Source organism: Lagenorhynchus albirostris, chromosome X (assembly GCF_949774975.1).
Source record: "Lagenorhynchus albirostris chromosome X, mLagAlb1.1, whole genome shotgun sequence".
Classification (NCBI taxonomy): domain Eukaryota; kingdom Metazoa; phylum Chordata; class Mammalia; order Artiodactyla; family Delphinidae; genus Lagenorhynchus; species Lagenorhynchus albirostris.
Genome location: NC_083116.1, coordinates 114,384,830 through 114,408,778, shown reverse-complemented (window position 1 = coordinate 114,408,778; position 23,949 = coordinate 114,384,830). Strand labels below are relative to the sequence as shown.

At 32.5% G+C, this 23,949-nt stretch overlaps 1 protein-coding gene across 4 annotated transcripts in view; it reads left to right on the top strand.

The window, feature by feature from the left end:
• Window positions 1–23,949, top strand: part of CNKSR2 (connector enhancer of kinase suppressor of Ras 2) — a 258,143-nt gene that overhangs the window by 58,173 nt on the left and 176,021 nt on the right. For all 4 annotated transcript variants that reach the window (XM_060137023.1, XM_060137022.1, XM_060137021.1 and 1 more), the window contains exons 3-4: window positions 2,888–3,090; window positions 15,687–15,774. In XM_060137023.1, the coding sequence (XP_059993006.1) occupies window positions 2,888–3,090; window positions 15,687–15,774 (291 nt within the window). The remainder of the gene's footprint in view (window positions 1–2,887; window positions 3,091–15,686; window positions 15,775–23,949) is intronic.

The following is a 23,949-nucleotide window of genomic DNA, read 5'->3' as shown; positions in this document are numbered from 1 at the left end:
TATCCAGTAAAAAGCAAGTCTGTAGTGAATAAACCTGCATTTTTAAAAAGTTGAGACAGTACTTCTCATCTGCATACCTTTGGCCCAAAGCAAAGGGGTGCTTCATATACTTGTTGCTTCTTTACATGGTAGGCAGGGGAGTGTGATTTACTGGTGACTTAGTGAGTCACAACAAACCGTCCACTTTCATGAAGGAAAACGCAAAAAGATATCTCTGTGTTGTCAGTAATTGATTTTGAGCTACTTAGAACTGAGAACTGTGATGATGAAAATTAACTTGAGAGATCAACTAATCCATCTCTTTTGTTCAAATAGTATCACACAGACACTGTTATATACAGAGAAGCTTCTAACCTATTTTTGTACTCTTCTAGAATTCTTAAATGCTTTTGAATTATTGATTTAACTAGTTATATTTGTTAACTAGAATAAGTTTTAAGAATTTCCTCTACTACGCATTTTTTGTCTCTTCTCGCTACTGGATTCCTCTGTGGCCTGTATTTTTTACCTGAAATTCCTCCATACAGGGTATTTATTTAGTAGGCTTCCAAGTTAGGAGACCTCAGGGTATCTTACCAGGTTTTGTCCAGAAGATTTTTCTATTCTCTAATTCTTGAGTTGTATTTTTTTTAATGTAATGCTATCTTAAATTTTGGAATCTTCAAAGTATTTTTACTTTGCCTTCAGATTTTTATGAGAAGATCTGTATTCTTTTAAAATCATTTTTACCTTTTCTAATAAAATATTTGAGATGGTAATATAAGAAGAGATAATTTAAATGAATCTTTTGTCGGGGCTACTGGCTACAGAGTGCAAGTTATGTTACCAGGTTGATTGATTAGGTTCCTCACTAATAAACTATTTAAATTTGAGTTTCTCTGAGAAATTTTTATAATTTGTTTGTAAACAAATATTTTCTCATTAAAATCATTAATACACAAAAATGAAAAGGGCAGACACTGTTGTACTTAAGGGAAAATGCTTTAACACAGGGAAAAACTTCTGAAAATACTTTCAAGTACTTCAGAAGTATCATTTTCAGTTTAGTTGATATAAGTTATCTAGTCATTATCTAGTCATTAGAGAATATCTCTTATAAGAGGATACGTGCTGGATAAAATCTCCCAAATGTTTCACAAATAATCCATGCTCAGATGCAATATAATTTGAATAGAATGTTGTTTTATTTGTGTAAACCAAACCTTTTAACTTGAGAGACGATTGCAATTCAAATTTAGCGGTGAATATATAATATACTATGTTTTTTAAAAAACAAATCCGTGGCTCCAAAACAGTGTTCTTTTAGTAAAAATGTAAATTCTCAACAAAGAACAATCAGATTTTTATCACTATTAAATCTTTAGTGGTAACATACATAACTTGCTATTAATGTTTATGCATCCAAATCTTCCTCTACGCCCTCCTTCTTTCTCCTCTAAGTTATTTCTTTTCTTAAATAGAAAGAATAAACCTAAATTTCATATAAACTAGCTACCCAGTGATTGTTGACTTGATAATATAGCTAAATTCATTGTGCCATTTTCTTCCCTTTTTCATTTCCCCCAGTATTTTCTTCCATTTTGTTTCACTTGTTTCTACTACTCTGCTTGAACAGGAATAGATTATTGGTGCTAAGGAGTGGGGGTAGAGGTATTTCCTCACAGGTGGCCTGGGGGCTTGTAGTCCCATTCTGATTTCTGTCTACTCTAAGCTCTGTGCTCTAAGCAAATCAAAATATCTCCCTGTGTCTCACTTTACTTAACTGTAAAAGGAGGGGATAAATCAAACTTAGAATTTATTTGGGCCTCAGAGGCTATCTAACATTCTTTGGGTTTTATGCTTTTCTGTAAGTTAATAATACTTTTAATTTTACACATGACAGTAACGTACATGCTGCTAAGTACTTTGATCAAGGTCATCCTCTGATCAAGTTAACAACTCACAATTATCTGTTTTAAAATTAATTGTGACTTGTGAAATCTTTCCCTAAAGTTTATTTGAGGGGATCCGACAATATTTTCCTATTGCATATGGTAAAAAAAAGTTTATTTGTATTTATTCATATAAATCCTTTTTGCAATAATTTATAGATAAAACATTTAGGGTGAAATAATATATATTAATAGAAATTGAAAAGTGAGACCAAGGAAAAGAAGAACAATTATACTTACCAAAAAGTCATTATGATTTCTTTAGATGTGCTTCATATTTGACTGTGAGCTAATGCAACCATGACAAAATTATAAATAAGTTTAGTTTTATAATTTGTATTATAAAAAGGAGAAAGTATATTGGTTTCCCTGAGGATGCAGAGGTTTTCCTGGTATACCATATCATAAAAGAAACTTCTTATGTGAGTCATTATGAAGAGGACACAGAAGAAAAGTTAAATTGTATGTGATTTATTTTTTGCTATTTCATTTTATTGTTGGATTGTACTTACTTTCTCATTTGGGGGAAGCAGAATTTTTCCTAGTGCCTACATTCATGACTATGCATATGCTAATAGAATAGATACTCAAAAATAATTGTTGATAATAATGAATTTCACAAGTAAATGAACTTAGGTTTGGGTTAAAAAAGAAACTGCTTATGAGTCCTTATAATCTTTCTGTCTTGGGTGGCATAATTCCAAGATAGAATGCCCTCATCTTTCCATGTTCATATTAGCACTTACACATTTTCTTGTAATTTGTTTATCTGATGTTTCCCCAAATCCTCATTTGACTATGGGTTCTGCTAGGCCAGGAATCCTATCTTATTTATGTGTAACTCTTAATATTTGTTCCACTGCCTGTACATATAGTAAAGTACTCAGTAAATGTTTTAACGAATGAATAAAATATTGACTTTAAGTATATTTGTTCTCTGTCTTTTTATATTTCAGAATTATGGCTTGGAAACAGAAAATCTAAAAACCCTTTCTCACAAGTTGAATGCATCTGCCAAAAATCTACAGAATTTTATAACAGGGAGGAGAAGGAGTGGCCATTATGATGGGAGAACCAGCCGAAAATTGCCAAATGATTTTCTGACTTCGGTTGTGGATCTGATTGGAGCAGCCAAGAGTCTGCTTGCCTGGTTGGACAGGTAAAATCTTTCACGTGTTTCATAAGTTATCCTCCTCAGGCATCAGTGTGAATATAACGTTATTTCATTTTTTTCTTGTGAAAGGATTAGATAAGTACGAGGAATATTAACAAATGCCTAATTATGATTTACCACAATATAAGCATATCATCAAAGAGATACTGTTTGCAAAATTTTATATCCAAGTAGCTAATCAATAATTAGTCCCTGACAGTTTCAAAATACACTTGCTGCTCTATAAGGAAAATCATTTTTGGCTGTCATAACAAGATTTATAATACTACCTTGTCTCCTGATTTTCTGTATTCTTTTCATTCATTGGTCATATTTAAGGAAGTGACCATCAGTATTCTATTTATTGTTTTAAATGGGTAATTAGACACTGACACTTTCATAGCATGCACTGTATGTCTCATTACCTTTGCCTTATTTATTCTTTATTATTATTCACATTGCACAGTCAATTTTGGATATTATAAAAACAATTTTGGTCCTTTTTTTGCTAATTTAGTTAAGTTTCATTTGTCTTGGAACACATAAAAGTTTTCATAAATAAAATAAAATGAAAAAAGTTATATTAAAATTGTATATGTGATTAAACATTTTAATGGTAAAACATTACAACTATTTAAAAAATACTAAATAAGCTCTTTCATTTTTGAAAATTTTTTTGTAGGGGACATGTGCTGTGTTATGATGGTTAAATAATCAAATCTTAAAAAACATTTTGTCTCTTATAAGAAATTCTGATATATAGAATTTTACTAGAATTCTTTCTTGAATAAATGTCAGTAGAATTTACATATATATACACATATATACGCAGTGACCCTTGAACAACATGGGTTTGAACTGCATGGGTCCGCTTATATACAGAGTTTTTTCAATAAATACGCACCACATTACTATATGAACATAACCATCCATTGGTTGAATCTGTGGATTTGGAGGGCTGACTATAAAGTTACACATGACTTTTCGACTGTGGGGCTGGCACCCCTAACCCTCTCTTTGTTTGAAGTTCAACTGTATTATATTTTGGCTTTTTAAAAATATGAGACTTTATATTAAAAACAAAGTATTTGTATGTCTAAGGTAAAAGTTAAGGTAATTTTACTTAATTCTATATTGTCTAAATTTATATATATTACTAATAACATATAACATGACAATACTAAATCCAAATCTGAACACTAAGCTGTAATTATTAGCTTTTTGATAATTAATCGGTGGACAGCATATTTCTCTTATATTATGACATCATGAAAATTCTCATAATTGTTTAAACCACATTTATCCATTGTATGAAGTAATTGCTGTTTAAACATGTAAATTCTACAAGTAGTATAATGGTCAGTAAGTAAATATATTTAAAATATGGCTTATCCTTAAGTAACGTAATATACTTGTTTCAGGAGGCTTCTCAGTAATCAGAAACTTATAGAAAATATATTTGATTTTAGTTATATCTTCTTATAACTATCACCTGTCCTATAATTGTAAATTAGCTCAGCCTTGATATTTATATTTGGCAGGTATGGCTGTTTATAAAATCACATAATGGCTTCTAGAACACTATATAGTAGTTTCTGATTTTATTGTATTATATAATTTTTTATGGTGGCATTATTTTTATCATCTAATAAGATGTCCTTAGTAAATGCCAGTTCATCTACAAACACACATGAGCGTACACACACATACATAGTAATCCCTGCAGTCAATCAATGGTATTTTGCGTTTGTTTCATCGAAAGAGAAAATGTGACAAAAAGTCTGAAGGAAATAATTTAAATCATCTGTTTGGCTTCCATTGCTGCAAAGGTTCTCACAATGCTTATTTTGTGTTATATCATACTACCTATGGTGATCATTAAATCAAAGGCCATTTAACATTTTGATTATAAAAATAAAATATATACTTAGAAGGAAAAGAGACAACTTTGTGATAACTTTAAAATCTTCTGCGGAGACTGTAAATTTTAAAAAGAAACTGAAGTTTATATTTTGAAGATTTTTCTCAGGAAAGTTCAGCTCCGGGCTGGCTTGTCTATAATGATTATGCTTTAACAGCTTTAGTTTTAAAAAGGAAAGAAGAAGGAGAAAAAGAATTCTTTGTCATTTTAAGGCATTTGGACTTTATGCTGAAGGCAATGGGGAGCTGTTTAGGGTCACTGTTGTGTTCAGACCTTTGAATTTTGAAGATTACTTGCGCTGTAATGTTGGGAAAGATTAGGGAAAGAATAAGGCTGGAAGAAGGGAAACCAGTTAAGAGGTTGTTTCAGGAATATTTGTCCCTCATTACCTGCCCAGCACCCCCTCAGATACCAAAACCTGAGGATTCTCAAGTCCCTTATATAAAATGACAGTATTTGCATGTAACCTACGCACATCCTCCTTTATGTTTTAAATCATCTGTAGATTACTTATAATACCTAATACAGTGTGAATGCTATGTAAATAATTGCCTTGTACAACAAATTCAAATTTTGCTTTTTTGAACTCTCTGGAATTTTTTTTCAAATATTTCGATTCGAGGTTGGTTGAATCCATGGAATGGAACCTGCCAGTATGGAGTACCAGCTGTTATCATGCTGCTGCTACTATTGGTGATTCTGATGCTACCAGCCACACTCAAAGCAAACCTAGGAGAGTTGTCTTCATTTTACAGATAGGAAAACTGGCACACACAGAGGCAGAAGTTAAGTTCAAAACCAAATAGGAAGTAAGTGGTGGAGCCAGGGTTCATTCCAGGCGCCTGACTACAGAGTTGATTCTCTCCATTGCTATTTACTGAGATCTTTAATTAGAGAAGCAGCAGTGAGGATAGAAGACTGTTAGACAGAGAGACTAAGGAAAAGGAGACACCTAAGGTGAATAAGAGGTATCTGACTTGGCTGACCCAATGGATGGTGATGCCATTATCAAAACAGGAGGAACAGGTTATGGTGGAGGACAAGTGTTGAGTGTTGGCCATGATAGACTGCGAAAAGGTCTTTAGAGTATTGCTGCTCAGAAAAGATATACGGTGGATAGAGATTTGGGAATAGTTAAAATATAGGTGGTAGTTAAAGTCCTGAATGCATTAATATGGTGGTGTAAGGAGAATTTTAGAATGGATTCCTCTTATCCTGCTCTATTTGCTTTCCATAACACAAACCCTTCTAACACAGTATGTAATTTACTTATGTGTTATTATTGTTTTTGTCTGACTGCTCTATATATAATGTATGCTTCTGGAGAGCATGGATTTTCATCTGCTTTGTTCACTGCTATCACAATTATCTAGAAGAGTTCCTGCCCTATAGTGGGTGCTCAATAAATTTTTCTGAGTGAATGAAGAGAACTGAGAAAAGGAATGACCTCTGCAGACCACCAAGAACTGAAGGATGATTAGAAGTTCAGCTTATGGAAAAAAATAAGAAGACATAACCAGACTCCATAGGATAGAATTAGTTGAGAGTGGTGTCACGGTAGCAAAGGGAGTAAAGAGTTTTTTGGTGGGCGGGTGGGGGGGCAGTGTTGATATTTTAGTATTTTTTTCCAACTTTATTGAGATATGAGTGATATATAACATTGTGTAAGTTTAAAGTGTACAACGTGATGATTTGATACACATATACATTGCAAAATGATTACCATGATAAGATTAGTTCATATAATCTATCACCTCGCATAATTACCTTTTTTGTGTATGTGGTGAGAACGTTTAAGATGGGAATAAGGGGTTTTAGGGGAAAAAAGGAAGTGGTCAGTAGAGTCAAATGCTGCTGACAGGTTAGGCACGGTAAGGCTGAAAGTGTGTAGTAAATTAGGGAATCAGGATATATGTGATCTTACCAACAACAGTTTAGTGTTTTTACTTAGAATTAATGAAAACTGGAATTCTTGGGTTGATTGTGAGTTAAAGGTAAGTGATAACTCCTCTTTGAAGAAATTTTTCTGTGAGATGGTTTGTAGTTCAGGATAGTTTTGTATAATATTAACTTCTACTTTTCATAGACTGCATCTTTTAGAGGTGTTGGAAAAGAGGAAAGGCAAATGATGAGGGCTACTTCTATATCTGGGAACTTACTTTGCTTCCTTCTCTTCCATGGATTGTATGAATATCTTAACTACTCCTTGGCTAATATAAATTTCAAAAGGTCCCAAAATCAGTTTAAATGTAATAGGATTTTATCTATAACTGTGCCAAGTAAAATGTTTATGCTGTTTGTTTTCCTGACAAGTAGCCCAGACTTTTATTAGAGATTGTTAGTGGGTGTGTATTTAAGTTATATTTTTATTCCTTTCAAAGAAAAAATGTTTTCTAGGTAGCAGCAAGAGCACAAGACAACATTCCACATGCCCTCTTGTTTCAGTGTGTTCTGCAAACTACACAGGAAGCAAAACACATTAATCAATGCTAGAAAAGCCAAAAGAGCAGTGTTCTCCATGACTCTGTTGTGAATCCCTGCCGAACTACATCGTGAAATAGTATAAAAGAACAAAGGGCTAAGAGAGAGTTGAGTTTCAACTCTGCCTCTGGCCCTGGGTAACCTTGAACCTTAACCTCTGTTTTTATTTTCTTTTTAGAATAAGGATGTAAGACCTGCAGAATTTGAAGTTCTCTTCTAAGCACTAATATTCTATAAATCATTGACCTTGTTCACCAAAGCCATATGAGGAATATATTCATCTTATTTCCCTTTACATAATTTCAAAGAATAAACACTAACAAAGTTTGTTGGTGACTTGTAGAATCATGATTTAACTCCCTACCTCTTCTCTGACTAAATTTAGTTAATACCAAGTTCTAGACCAAAACTAATCTGTTTTTGTGCTTTCTTTATATAAGGTAAGAATGTATCTTGTCTTTTTTATTTTTGTTTTGAAGAACTTAGAACTTAAGTACTTAATTATAAAAGTTCCATAGAAATTATGTTGACCAAAAACTTTTAATATCTTGATTTGTCATGGTAGATTGCCTTTAATTTGGAGGGTGTAAAATGGTCACTGCAATCGAATATTGCCAAGCATTGGATCTTTAACCTTAGTTTATTCCTTTAGTGTACAATATAGTATAATTCTTTAGTTGAAAAATGAAAAATTCTCTCAGGTAACTATGGTTATTTTGATGCCAAACAACTGGCTTAATTTTTTAAAAATCTGACTTTTTGGCATTAATTTTTTTTTACATTTTGGGAGAACTTGCATGCACAGCAATATGATGAGTTTATTGCAATTTTTATTTTATGTCACTTGAAGGGAGAAAGGAAAAGAAAGAATAGGATAAAATCTTTAATTTAGCTCCATACTGATCTAGATGCTTTTCATGTATTGACTTATTGAATTCTCACGAAGCGGGTATCATTATCCTCATTTTACATATGAAACATGAAGTAATTTGCCTGAAGTTGTTCACTAGTGTGAAAATTATAATTTGAATCTATTTTTGTTGTGATACCAAAGCCCTTCTTGTTTCTCTTTTATCATGTTCCTTTGTCATACTACGTCTCCTTTTGAATGTGGACCAGTTCTTAAGGATTTTGAGGAAGCGATTCTTAGGAATGCGGCATATATAAACATTTATTTGTACTTTGGTGTTTCTCCTCAAATGCTAAACAAGAATACCACTTTTCTTTTTCTGGCCTTGATACTTCAAATTGCTATATAGAATTTTTTTATAGAAAGTTTATTTCTCATTTTACTTTGAAGACATCAATGAGATATCTCTTAATATCATTGAAAACCTTTTGAACGTTTAAGGCAAAAGCATTAGGGTGCTAGGGAAAATGTTTACAAATCACAAAAACTGCAATTTCAGTGGAGCTTCCATTTAAGTAACATTTATTTTCAAAAATTAGCTCCTTACATTTCTTAAAGAAAATAAAATCTAAGGCTAACAGAAATCCCCTTTTTCTTCGTATTTTAAATATTGACTTGAGTGAAACAACAGACTTTCCCAGAGGAAAAGCCTCAGAGGTGAATCACAGTTGGTAGCTTTACTGTTTATTTTCAATTCATGGTTTACTTGTTTATTTTTAACCTACATCCTGCTGTTTTTCACACCTCATCTTTCTTACAGTTTTATATGGCTTTTTCAAATCAATCTATACTTGGAGGTTTCCAGATCGCTGTATGTACCATGTTGTACAGTAACATCATTAAAAAATATTCAAAAGTATTATGTATAGAAAAAGTTTATTTTGCTATTTCTAATGAAAATGTATTATTTTCTCTCATTTTTAGCATTAATACCTATTTCTAATTGTTTCTGAAATACATTTTAAGATCATTCTGTTTTGAAAGGATCAATGAGATGTCTTTTTATATCACTGAAAACCTTTTAAATGTTTAAGGCATAAGGGTTAGTATGCCAAGGGAAAAAATGTATTCTTTGAAATCTTTTGCTTTATCTACAAAAGTGGTTGAACTAATTTCTTCTTCTATGATATGAAACTATAGGACAAAAATTATTTCTATACCAGGGAAAAATTACAGAGACAAAGAAATCTACCCCAAACACTACCAAATGCTGTGGCTCGTTGTTGTTTGGTCTTATTTCCTCTTGTGTGCTCAGTGCTCCAACTTGGCACCTCTTGTTCCAGAAATGAGCAATGATGTTAGCAAGGCTATTGTTCATAGAATGCCCCTCAGGCTCAGCAGTGCCAACCTGAGAAACAGTAAGGCCTTCCAGATTTCCTAATTAACTCCTTAGTTTTTCTTGTTAGCTTCTCTTGTTAGCTTCTAATTTGTTTAGGATTTCTGAACCATTAATAACCTTTCCATAAATGCTTTTGTTTGAAAAGAATGTACAACAAATAATTTTTATAGGGTCAATAACTTTTGCACTAGAAAGAAGTATAAGCATTTTATTATCCATATGATGATTTGAGGATAGTTGTGTAACTTTTAAGATCTAAGTAGGATGGTTCCTGTAATGGCCATTTATTAATGAGCCAAAGATTTTATTTATTTATTTTTTAACTTTCTGACATCAAAAATTTTTCCTGCCATGAATTTTATTTTCTTTATGTCGAGTCAGCCACGTGTTTTTTTCTAAGTAGCCTGAGCTCTAACTTGGGGTTTCTTTAGACTGAGGAACAAATTCCTCCCTTAATTTTGTTTTGTTTTCAAGTTGATCATGTTCAGCTATTCTATAGAGATCCATTTCTTTATCTCATTAGTCATGATTGAGTGTTCATCTTTGGTAACTGACAAAGATTGGAACCTGTCAGCCTTCTTTTATTTATCATCATCCCAAACATTAAGATGTGCTTGCTAAGAATGGTTCTTGTGTGGTTGTATATGATTTGCCTTTAAAATGAAAACTTTAGGGGAATTCACTACAAGATAAAATGCATGTTTTCCTAGGTATATCTTAGATTTTTTTTCCAGTTTTTTTTGACAGTTAATCTTGAGTGAGAAACTTGTCCCACTTGAAATATGAGTGCTCAGGAAAGTGGAAAACACGCCTTAGAATTCAGTCTGCTTACAGGCATTCTGTTATCAAATAGATTTTTCTTTTGGTACATTTTCAAGATCAAATGAGTCTTTTTTTAAGATTTTATGGGGAAAATCATGCTGTACTTCATCTCATCACTTTTGAATGAAACTTTTAGATTTTATTAACAGACTTTGACCTTTGCAAAACTAGGAACCCAAGCTCTTTCTAATCATGCCAGAAGCATTTTTGAATTCTTAATTAAAATGCCAATTTTTATGCTTCAGTGCAGCAAAAAAAATGGTCTTGGGGTGGTTTTTTAAATGATGTTTTCCTAGAAGTGCTTGTATCTTAACATCTTTTTAAAAATAGTTTTATTGAAGCCTAATTTACATTCTATAAAATTTATCCATTTTAAGTTTAATGAGTTTTAATAAATTTAGATATACCTATGCAATGACTTCAGATTAATTAATTACATACATTTTGTTCTAATTATCATTATTTAAATTCTTAATGACTCCTGTTTTAGTAAACTATGTTGAAAAATATACCATTTCGGAATAGGAATAAACAGTAGTGGAAGACAGCGCATAATAGACTGCAATACATAGAATCATTTACAAAACAATATGTTCAAACCCCTGGAAAAAGAAAGGGTCATTTGATAAGTGGAATTGGGGTACTTGATTAAGCCTTTGGAGAATAAATAATGATAGAACACTACCTGTTCACTAAAGTAATTTTAGGCCTATCATTTATTTAAGAGGGAAAAATAAATCCATAAGAAAACTGGAGAAAATGATTTCTAGATGTAGACTTATTAAGTATTTTAAAATATGGAATAAAATGCAAAGTAATATGCTGTTTGACTACATAAAATTGAAAAACATGACTAAGTATAAGACAGATGACAAACGGGGGAAAATACTTGCAACAGACAGTTATGAGAAGCAGGGGGTTAATGTGTACTATGTGAATATTACATTTAAATTAAAAACGAAGAACACCAAAATGCAACAGATGAGCCTATAAATAGACAATTCAAAAAACAAGAAACAGAAACTGCTAAGATGTATATACCACACAATAATTTCAAAGTACTTGAAGCAAAAAATGACAGAACTAAAAGAAGAAATAGACAGATCCACAGTTACAATTGGATACCTCATCTCCTCTCTCAAAACAGAAAGTAAGGATTAGAAGAGCTGAACAACACCAGATAACAAGATATACTTGACATTTTGAGAGCATTTCATCCAACAACAGTAGAATACAAATTCTTTTCAAGTGCCCATGGAACATTCATGAAGGTACACCGTATCTGCATCATAAAACAAACTTCAACACATTTAAAATAGTTTAAATCGGTTAGAATCTCTTCTTTAACCATAATGGAGTCAAACTGGAAATCAAACAACACACTTCTAACTAATCCATGGATAAAAGAGGAAATCTCAAGGGAAATAAAAAGAAATACATTGAACAGAATGAAAATTAGAGCAAGTCATAGTTTTTGAGGCACGCAGCTAAAGCAATTCTGAAAGGAAAATTTGTAAGCACTGAATGCTTATATCAGAACAAAAGAAAGGTCTCAAATCAATTATCTAAGCTCTCATCTCAAGAAAGTAGAAAAATAATTGCTAATCAACAAGCATGGGCATAAAGTTTTAGTTAAGCAAGATGAAAAAGTTCTAGAGATCTGCTGTAGAACACTGTACCTATAATTAATAGTATTATCTTTTACAGTTAAATTTTTGTTAAAAGGTTAGATCTCATGCTAAGTATTCTTAAAAAAATAAAATTAAAGAAAAAAGAAAGTAGAAAATAAGCCCAAAGCAGCAAAAGGGAGCAAATAATAATGATAAATGAACAGAAATCAATGAAACTGAAAACGGGACCACACTATGTTGAGAAGTCAATCAAAATTAAACGGATAATAAAGGAATACTACAAATAATTCTTTATACATACATTTGACAGCTTAGATGAAATGAACCAATTCCTTCAAAAACACAACAACTACCAAAACTTACCCAAGATGAAATAGATTCTCTGAATAATCCTGTAACTATTAAAGAAATTGAATTGTACTTAGAAACTCTTTGGAGTAGGGGAAAAAAGGTCCAGGCCTAGATGATGTCACTGGTGAATTCTATGTTTAAAGAAAAAATAACACCAATTCTACACAGTCTATTTCAGAAAATAGACATAGAGGTAATCCATCCCATCTCATTTTATGGTACAATCATTATCCTGATTCCAATACCCGGCAAAGATAGTACAAACTTACATGTTATAATCCTCCACAAAATATTGGTAATCCAAGTCCAACCACATATAAATAGAACTGTGCACCTTGACTAAGTGGGATTCATTCTAGGCAAGCAAGGCTGCTTCAGTACTTGAAAATAAATCAATATAGTCTACCATGTTAATGTGCTGTAGAATAAAAATCATATAATCATATCAGTTAATGTAAAAAAAAAGCATTCAGTAGAATCCTATACCCGATCATGAGAAAAATTCTCAGCAAAGTAGGAATAGAGTAGTAATATCTCAACTTGATATGAAGCATATATAAAAAGCAACAGCTGACCTTGTACTGTGAAAAACAATGCTTTCCTCCTAAGATTGGGAATAAGGCAAGGCTGTCCACTCTCATCCCTCCTGTTATATCCAATACAGTAGGCCAAAAAAGGAAGTAAAAGGTCTAGAGATTAGAAAGGAAAAAATAAAACTTTTCCTATTTGCAGATAATATATGTCTGTGTGTAGAATATTCCAAGATAGCTACAAAACATCTTTTTGAACTAGTAAGTGAATTTGACAAGGTTGTAGAATATGAAGTCTACACAGAAAAATTTATCACATTCTTGTATACTAGCAATGTACAGTTGGAAACAAAAAGTAAAAACGTGGTATAATTTACAGTTGCTCTAGAATTAATGAGATGCCTACATATAAATTTAGCAAAATATCTACAGGATTTGTATGTGAAAACTATAAAACACTGATGTATAAAATGAAACAAGACCTAAATAAATGGAGAGACATACTGTGTTCATGGATTGGAAGACTCAACTTAGTAAAGATGTCAATTCTCAAATCTTCCTGTAGGTTTAATAAAATTCACATAAAAATTACAGCAGAATTTTTTATAGCTACAGACAGTATGATTCTAAAATTTGTATTAAAAAATAAAGGGACCATAATACTTCATCAATTTTGAAGTTTTTTAATACTATTTTAAATATTATATAACTTCAGTAATCAAAACTGGTATTGGTGGCAAGATAGACACAGAGAGTCCAGAACTTTATGCATATGGTTAGCCAGTTTTTGACAAAGGAGCAAAAGCAATTCAGTGGAGAATGGTTAGTTTTTCAACAAATGGTGTTGGAACACTTGGATAGGCAGAGGGAAAAAAGTGAACCTCGACCCAAACCTCACACCTTATACAAAAATTGAGTTAAAAATGGGTCATAGATCTAAAAGTAAAATAAAAAACTTTTAGAAGAAAACTTGAGTTAGAGTCAGGTGAAGATTTCTTAGATGTAAGGCTAAAGGTGCAATCCAGAAAAGAAATTATCGATAAATTTGACCTCATTAAAATAAAAAACTTTTGACCTGCTAAAGATTCTGTTGAAGGATGGAAAGAGAAGCCATAGACTGAGAAGAAATTTTACAGGTTACCTATTCAACAAAGGACTTACATACAGAAAATACGGAGAAGTCTCTAAACTCAATAGTAATGCCAAAAATCTAAATAAAGAATGGGCAAAGGGCTTGAGCAGACATTTCACTAAAGATTATATATGGATAGCAAATATGCACAAGTCAGCACAACCAGTTAGAAAATTATCAGGGAAATATAGTTAACGATTAAATATAGATAATATATAGATAGAGCAAATACATATAACTTTGGGGAAATGCAAGTTAAATCTGTGATAAGCCTCTACATAGCTATTAGAATGGCCAAAATACATAAGTGAAAAATACGTTTTTTAAAAAATGTAACCAATAAAGGGCCTCTCCTGTGGACCCCTGTGACAATGGGAGGTGCTTGAGTTGTAGAGTTTTCTAGAAGAGAGACAAATTCAGTTTGTAACCAGGAAGCAGTCTTTTATAATCATTTATAGTAAATTGCCTTAAGAGTTATCAGTAGAGAGATCCAAAGCACTAAAGTTCTAGTAATCTGACTAAATATTTACCCCCATACCTTCTTTTCTATTTGTGATTTTGTTTTCTTTAAACTGGGCCTCCCAAATCATATAAGCTTTGGCCCCACAAAAACCTGACTGGCATTCTTAGACAAGAGAGAGGATAAGGACTAATGGAAAGGCACTGAATTCATTTGGTGGCAAAACACTTGCTTGGGAAGACTGCTGCTGTCTATAACATTCTTGAAAATATAAACCTCATACCAATATATATTATTTACATGCCAAGTTGTTTGAAAAGGGATGTGAAGTGATGTAAGTAATTGATTTGGTACAAATAAAAACCTACTTAAGTTCATAGAGTAGGTAGGTATGTTAGTGTTTAACTCTGGGCTGTGGAGTCTGGAGTCAGACTTCCTGGGTTTGAATACTAGCTCCACCATTTACTAGTTTTCACTTAACCTTTCTCTACCTCACATTTCTTATATGTAAAATGGGAATGATAATAGTGCCTGTCTTATAAGAGTTGTGAAAATTAGTTGGTACATGTAAAGCATTTAGAAAAGTAACTGGCATATAGTAAGTCCTCGGTAGGTGATAGCTGTCATTAGACTAGCTCTGAATTGTGACTATTTCAAGAAGCCACTGGACTCAAAATCTTACTTTCATTTGAAAATAAACTAAAATGTCTTTGCTAAAGCATGCCTTTTTGGTGTTGTTTTATTTTAGATGTAGTGAAGAGACCTCGTAAGAAGTACGAAAGAACTTTTAAATATTAAGCACTAAAAAAAGAGAAATTTGATGGAAAGCAAACATTTTTCTTGAATTCTCTTCCAAGCATTTCCCTCGATTTTCTTCCTTAAATATGTTCCGAATATTGTTTATCACTATGTAAACTTCAGAACAATTCATTTCATATTACTCAAAATCTTATTTTAGGCTATTGTATTTGGGGAACTTTCAAAAGCTGTTCCTATTAATCACCGTTTTCCTTTTTCCTTTATAGATCACCATTTGCTGCTGTCACAGACTATTCAGTTACAAGGAATAATGTCATACAGCTCTGCTTGGAATTAACAACAATCGTGCAACAGGTATTAGCTGGAAATTTTTCTTCAGTTAATTTATTAGCTATCTCATATTCTAACAATAAGAAGTACTTGTATTTACCAAGAGATTATAAAATACTGGTTTGGGATTTTTCTCATTCAAAGACAAATGGTTCAAAAGAAACCAAATACATAATTCATTGGAAAACTATGCATATAGCCCAGTAAACAAGAGTTTTATTTATCAGCAGATGTAAAAGTGATCTGAACCTCCAGAGACAGCTTTATAATAAATAAGTAGGTTACTCTCACACTTTTAGTGGGGATAACTAAACTGTATGGCCTTTCACAAAATTAAATTAATACATTTGAATAACAATCTGAGACTTTTGCTCTAAGACACCATTAGTTCCTTATTAGTACGACTGTAGTTTCATTTATATAGGTATACATACAAACAAATATACATAATAGCCTTTAATTATCACCTTAATCATTTAAATGATCTATTTACATGACCCAGTTTTTTTTACTTTGAATATTATTTAAGCCAGGGACTCCAAATCAAACGTGTTCAGTAGTGCAGCAGCTGATATGAATGTCCTGGCATAACATGGAGAAGTGGTAGAGGAGTGAATTGACTAGTACATATCCTGCAAAAATTTGTTTAAATCTAATAATAAAACACATCTGAGAGGTGTGAGGCTAGCCACCACCACTCTGTGTAAGCCTCATGTCAACCTATTGCTGCTACTGCTGGTACTTTCTCAGGGTGCCATTTTTTGTTAAACTATCCAGTGATGCAGAAATAGGGAAAGCAGAGGATAAAATGTGATGATACAGAAGATTATTGGGGAAATTCATGATTTAATTTATCCTTCTACTCCCTGTCCTTTATGACGAGGGATAATTTTCTTATATTGCCTGTATTTTCTCAAATAAGAAAATTTTTTAATACAATCTTAAATGTTTCAGTATATTTTCTGTTGTACCGTATAGATTTTATTAGCACCATTTCTGTGAAATTGCAGGTTTATAGAAAGAGTAAGTTTATGACTTTTAATTGTGGAATACAGCAGACATTCATCAGGATTATATCACAGCAGTAAGAAAGTAACTCACTGCTGTTAGTCACAAACATGGATGAAGATGATAAACATTTTATCAGCCCTGAAATGCTGTTGTCTCACTACATGTCTTCATATTTGTTATCAGTAAATTTTATTTCTGAATGTCAAAGATTTCAACTGGATATTAGGGAGAAGAGTGGCATTTTAGGGCAAAGGTCAGCAAACGTTTTCTGTGAAAGGCCAAATTTTAAGTAGGTAAGGTTTTGTAGGCTTTAATGATATAGGCTATATGATGTTTGATCCAAGTATTCAACTGCAAAAGCAGCCGCAGACAATGTGTAAGTGAAATCAATGGACATGGTGATGTGCCAATAAAACTTGTTTTACAAAAACAAGCAGCAGGTTGAATTTAGCCCTGGGCCACAGTTTGCTGACTTATGTTCTAGGGCTATGCTAGTCCAGTGTGGTTCGTGGGCCAGTAGCATTATCATCACACAGAAACTTGTTAGAAATTCAGATTCTTGGCACACACTCCAAATGTACTGTGGGGAGTGCCCAGGAATCTGCATGTTTACTAGTTTTCCAGGTGATTCTGATTCTCATACACTGTTCTAGGGCATAGGAATGAAAGAACAGTAATATAATCTATGGGTAATTTTTCTTGTAGATCTGTATTGTCAGTGACATTTCTTCAAAAATATGTTTCTAAAGCTGTTTTTTTTAAAGCCATTAAACTTGACCAGAGATTTGAGATGTGGATAATAGACTATTAGTTTCTTCCCTTTTACCATGAGAGAAAGAAGTTTTCTCTGCTTTAAGGGTACCTACTACACAGTATTTGTATGATAATCATTCATGGTACGTTGGATATGTGTTCAGTAGCAATCTATATGCCAAAAGTCATAATAATACAATAATTATTATTATCCGCTACATGACAAAATCTGTGATAACTATTATATGTATTACTTAAGGTTTTCATTTATACGTGAGACCCAAAATAATTGAAATACTGTGGAATTAAATGGGAGAATTGAGTTTATTTTTCAACTTTTTAAACATGAGAAACTCATACATATTATCCATTCTATGAGAATACAATCCATCTGATGTCACCTTCTAAAATAATGTCATTTCCATGCATAATTGTGACAGAAAGTGGATGTTTTTAATTTCTTGTGTCTCCTTTAAACATCTGGATCTGGATGGCCAGTTTAAGGTTAACTTTTGAGTAATTGGCCCACTCTTTGTTGCCTTGTAAACAAAGACTGCAATTCTAAATGGCAACTCTGATAAGTTTTCTTGAAAATCTTGAAGGAGAATCAGGTGTATTTATTTTCACTGAATTCATTCATACTTAATGTTTTCCCATATCAAAAGTAGATAAACAGAGTGATCTTTAAAAAAAATTACCTTTCTTTTAACTTTTACCGTAGAGTGAAGTCAAAAGTGGAAAGTTTTCTATGTTTAGAACTCACAGGTTCCAGAGCATACCTCTGTCACGCTAACCTTCAAATGTTACATTACGAATGGCTGAAATGATTTTCAATGACTTAAAATTTCCTGTAGAGGCATGTGCAGGGGTGGAAGTGCAGTTTGTGTAAGATAGGACTAACCCACCCATTCTGCTATTTTAAGAACCTACCATCTAAGTAACAAGTGATGCAGTTTTTGTTTCCAGAACGTATGAACACCTGCTATAGACCTCTACTTCATAGAAGACATATGCCATTCTGATATTGCCCTCAGAGGCTTGTTCATGCTCATAACAGGACCTTTTAACAGCTGCACTGTTTGGCTCAACATTCTCTTTAGTAATCTTACGTCAAGGCATAATGGGTTCAAGTTTTGCTATTTACAGATCAGGAAACATTAGGTAGAAGAGAGAGAGAGATACTTTTACAGATTGAACTTTAAGTACATTCTGTCTTGACCAAGTAATTGAAATACTCCAAGTATACAGAGGACGTAGAAGGACTTTCTGTACCCTTGACCACTGTACACTCTGTTTTGAAGAGGATGCCTTGCCCTTCTTGGGAAGAGGATGCCTTGCCCTTCTTCTTGCCCTTCTTTTGAAGAGAATGTCTTGCCCTTCTTGGGTAGCAGAAACATTACCCATTTCTGTTTTTTTAAAAGTTCAGTAGCTCATGACATTTCTCACAGTTCCTTCTACCTCACTCTCATTTTCCCATCACATGTCCTGTTCCATGTGTCACCTTTAAGATGCTTCCAAACAGAAACTTCTCTGTATATGGGTGTTCTTGGTTCTTGCCTTGCCTACCCCCTCCCAACATGTTACCTGACTTGATATCTTAATTCACTTACTTTAACGAGGTCTTTTATGTGGTACCTTAAAGGAAATATTAGTTGTAAATTTCTCTCAATAAAATACATCTTCAGGGCTTCCCTGGTGGCGCAGTGGTTGAGAGTCCGCCTGCCGATGCAGGGGACACGGGTTCGTGCCCCGGTCGGGAAGGTCCCACATGCCATGGAGCGGCTACGCCCATGAGCCATGGCCGCTGAGCCTGCGCGTCTGGAGCCTGTGCTCCGCAACGGGAGAGGCCACAACAGTGAGAGGCCCGCGTACCACCAAAAAAAAATAAAATAAAATACATCTTCATGACATTCTGATTTAATCTACTTATAAGTATATAATGGATCACTTTCAGACTAGTCATCCCAAAGCCCAGCTCCAATTCTGTCGCTTTCAGTGATTTTCCCCTAATTTCCAAATTGATTACAAATTCCTCTTTGGAATTCAAAGGACTCCAAGTAAGGTTCTAACATAATTTCAATTTTATCTTCTAGTACTCCTTTGTATCTTAATTGTACTCCAGTTCATGTAGATGAGTTATTGGTAAAATAGATCTTGCAGTTTCATCTTTTTATGTTGTGAGGCCTCCTCAGAACATGTCCCATATATCTTTGTATCACTGCCTGTCAAAATTATGTCCCATCCTTTAAGACCTCTAGGAAATGCCACCCCACTCATGAAACTTTTACTATTTCTCATAATTGTTTGTATACCCCCTACTTTGACCATTTATATTTAATCAACCATGGTTGATGTGGTTGCGATTAAATTAAATATACCACCTTGCTCTTTGTCTTCTATGTCTCCAATCTGGTCTTTGTTCCTTTTTCTGTATTAATTATTTTTTATGATTACAGTTTGTCCCCTTTGTTGACTTACCAGCTACAATTGCTTGTTGTATGAGCAAAGGTAGAAATCCCTTAAACTTACTTTACATGCATTTTACATCTTGTCAGTTATATTCTGCTGTGAATCATAATTATCTGACTTCCATTAGACTGTTATCTTCTTGAAAACAGGAACAATGTTGTGCTCATTACTTACTTGTTAAAATAAATTGACCTGAGCCCCAGTTATCCCATGTAGTTAGCACATACTCATTTATACTCTTCCAGAAAAATCTAGAATTAAATGCTTAAATCATTACTTATTTTTATTTCAACTCCAGTGTAAAAACTGCAGTTCTGTCTCTGCTACTCATATGAAGAACCCCAGAGATATCCAGAGACACCCATCACTTTACATCTCAGTTTATTCATTAATTAAAATAAAAATATTGATCCTGATAACCATTTTCCAGTGCTAGAATGAAAGTGAACGAAACTTCTGAAACACTATGCTGTTATATAACACTAACAAAATATATTTTTTTAGAGGAAACTTAATTGTAGGCGTGATATGAATGTTTGTAAATCATCTCTTAAATAATCTATTATTTTTCTACTGTTGTGTGATGTCATATCTTTGATACCAAGTCTTTCTGGGCTCTGTGGTCTGTTGCTCCCTATCTTGGCAATAGGAATGAGGATGGTAATTAAAATGATGAAATAAAACAGTTAAGTGTTTGCTTCTTGATGATGAAACTACAGGTGATTTTAGTTTATTTAGACTATGTTTCTGTATTTTTCAGATTTTCTAAAATGAATTTGAGTTATCAGAAAAACAAAATGAATGCTATGTACATTGAAGAAATACTACTTTCAGTTTGATGAAAGAGCACAGCATAGATGAATACTTATTATATTTTAAAATAAATTACGTAGTTTACAAACAGTCAGTGTCCATCTAATGGTCTCATTCAGCCATTAAATACACACTAATCATCTCATTCACTTGGAATTGTATGCAGTATCTAAAGACAGAATTAAACTTAAGCTGCCAGTAAAAGAGGCCAACTTGAATAAGCAAAGTGTAGATTTAAAAAAAAATATCTAGGGCATGCATTTATTACCAGGCTTTCAAGAAATCTCATCTGAACAGTTATGATGATAGTTATGCTTTGAAATATGCTGTACTTCAAATTATTTTCACTCAACTTTAATTATTTTTATTCCCTTTGAGCAAGATGAGATGATCAATATCTAAAAATAAACTGTCACAAATAGCTTTTCTTTTCCCTTCTTAACACAAAGGAGTAGTACTATGAAGTAAGTGGAAAGTGCTTCTTGATATTGGCTACTTATATTTAAAGTAATGCAAACATTAGAGGAGAAAGAGAAATTTCTTTTAACAAGCTCTGTTTGGAAGAATTTATTTAATCTTACTGTATCTGTTTTTCTTATTTTCAAATGTGATGGGTTTAGACAGTTATAGTTGAAGTCTTTTAAAGAGATTCTTTCCCCCAACACCTCTTCCCCACATAAGATATAATAACACATTTGAGAAAAAAGGGAAACTGGTTTTAAAATCTTAAATGGGAAGAATTCTCACAAAGAACTGAAGCTTCAGATATTTAGAGCACTGTCAGCACCTGAAACAGAAAAATGAGACAGGTACCCACGCACTTCTTGTCAGCATTGAAATAATTGCCATGATGCCTACCCTAATGAGTATCAGCTTAACCTAAAATTATTCTACTGCACCATTTAAAATTTTTTCTAGTTCAAACACAAAAAATGATTAATTAGATTGTCACTAGTTAAGAAATGGGTGCAAAAGTATCGGTTTGCCAGGTGAAACTTTGGTGGAACTTAGAATACTTGGGGCAAGGGACGGAGGGTGGGGACAGTGAGTATTGGGAGATTTGAGGCTTAGCCCTGTTATTTCATGAGCATTTCACCTTGGACAAACCATCTATAAACAGAAATAATTCTATCTATTATTGTGAGAATCAAATTAGATGTATTAAAAATGGTTCACAAATGTGAAGTGAAAAACAAAAGTAAAGTATTATTAATTATAAAATGGATGAGAAAAAGACTTGATACAAAGAACTAGAATAACAAGTTTGTTTTAAATAATAAATGTACAGATTTTTTTCTCCATTTGGTGTTAGTTTTCTTCAGCTACATATACAGTGAAGGAGATACTGAGAGAAAAATTTCAACATGTGAAACATTTTAAATCAGATTTTGAACTGTTAAATGCAGAGTGAAAACTTCCTTTTTTGTTTATTTAAAAAATTTTTTAATTTAATTTGTAAGTAAACTTTTTATTTTGAGATAGTTGTAGATTCACATGCAATTGTAAAATGAAGACTTCGTTTTAAAATTCAAGTTCTGCTGATATACTCTTACCTGAAATGGTCCCTTCTAAATTATATATTATAAAATGTTCTTGTGTTTTCTCATGGGCTTGCTTGTTTTTCATCCTTTTAAGACTCATTTTTCCATGTCCTTGAGTATCACTGATTTTCTGGATAGTGTTTGAAACATACTTCTTTCCCTTACCATTCCCAGCTTGAAGTTAGAAAAAAAAAAAAAAGGTCAATAGTCTTTCACCTAAGATGGTTGTAAATAATTTTTGAGAAGAAAAAATACAAAGAAAAGAGAAATTTTAGAAACCTTTCTAAAAACATCAATCTATTTTAAATATGTGCTTTTTTACCTACTGCATGGTCAACAGTTTCCTTTCCCACCCTCTAAAATTTGAAGAAATAGCATGTACTGTTCAAAACATCTTAACTGAGAGAATCTTCACTGAGAACTGGAAGTTTTTTTAGATGTTGAAAGGGAGCTTTTATGGTCCTAGCTTGTATTCGTTCCGTTGATGTTGTATGCCATCTGTGTAAAGGTTTGTATGTAGCACACTCTATACTCCTCTAATTTCTATATTTTTTATATTATAAAAGCAGTGTAATATGCTTTATAGAAAAATTTAGAGTAATGAAAAGAAAAAAAACATTGCTTGTAATCTTTCCACCCAAAGAAAATGCCTGTTATCATTTTGCTTGTTTTACTTGCCATTTTGTCTGTTTTCATCCATATACACATATATATTTTCAAAATGGTCTTTTTCATTTAGTATTGTGCCATAATTTTTTAATTTTACTGCATAATTATTAGGTCTTTTGTCCTTTAAAAAAGTTTATAAAATAATAATACTCATTAATTTAAAAAATACAGAAAACCATAAAGAAGACTAGTTACTGTCATCCCAACTTAAGCACCAGAAACAACTGTGCCACTGCTTTGGTCTTTCCTCTAATAAATATCTTTACTTAAGTTGTTATTCTGATTTTATGACAGTTCATTTGTTTGATTTTTTTTTCCATATTTACCTGTCTGATGTATTTTGTTCCTTTCTAACTCTTTGTTCAAGAAAATGGAAAAAATAGTCTTCAAAGGTCAATAGAGGAAATGGTTCTTTTTGATGGACATCTTCCTCTAAATTATGTGTGTGTGTGCTTTCTACTCATTTTTGTTACCTTTACACCATTTTAAATACATATCAGTAAAAGTAAACTATTTATGAGTTATTCTTTAAATATACATTTTTAAATAAAAATGTAAGTGAACATATTGAGTATATAACCCTTTTAAAAAAATATTCCTGCTTGAATTTGATCTAACCTGTTTTATCTTAATTGGGTTGTTATTTACTCAAGGTAAATACCCAAGAGAAAATAAGAGCTTTTTTAGGACTTAATTGAACTGGTATTTGTGGTTTAAATTGTTAGGGCATGTATTTATAAATAGCAAAAAATTAAAATAAAAGATTACACAATTTTGTAAAAATAGCCTTAGAAATGATTTTTTTGTGTTTTATTAAGGATTTAAGCAAGAAAATTTGGCCTATGAGTTTATTGACAGTACTATCATATTTTACTTTATTATGTTTTATCTATATGAATATTACGTCCTTTACCTTCCTAGTTGACACTTTATATTATTTACT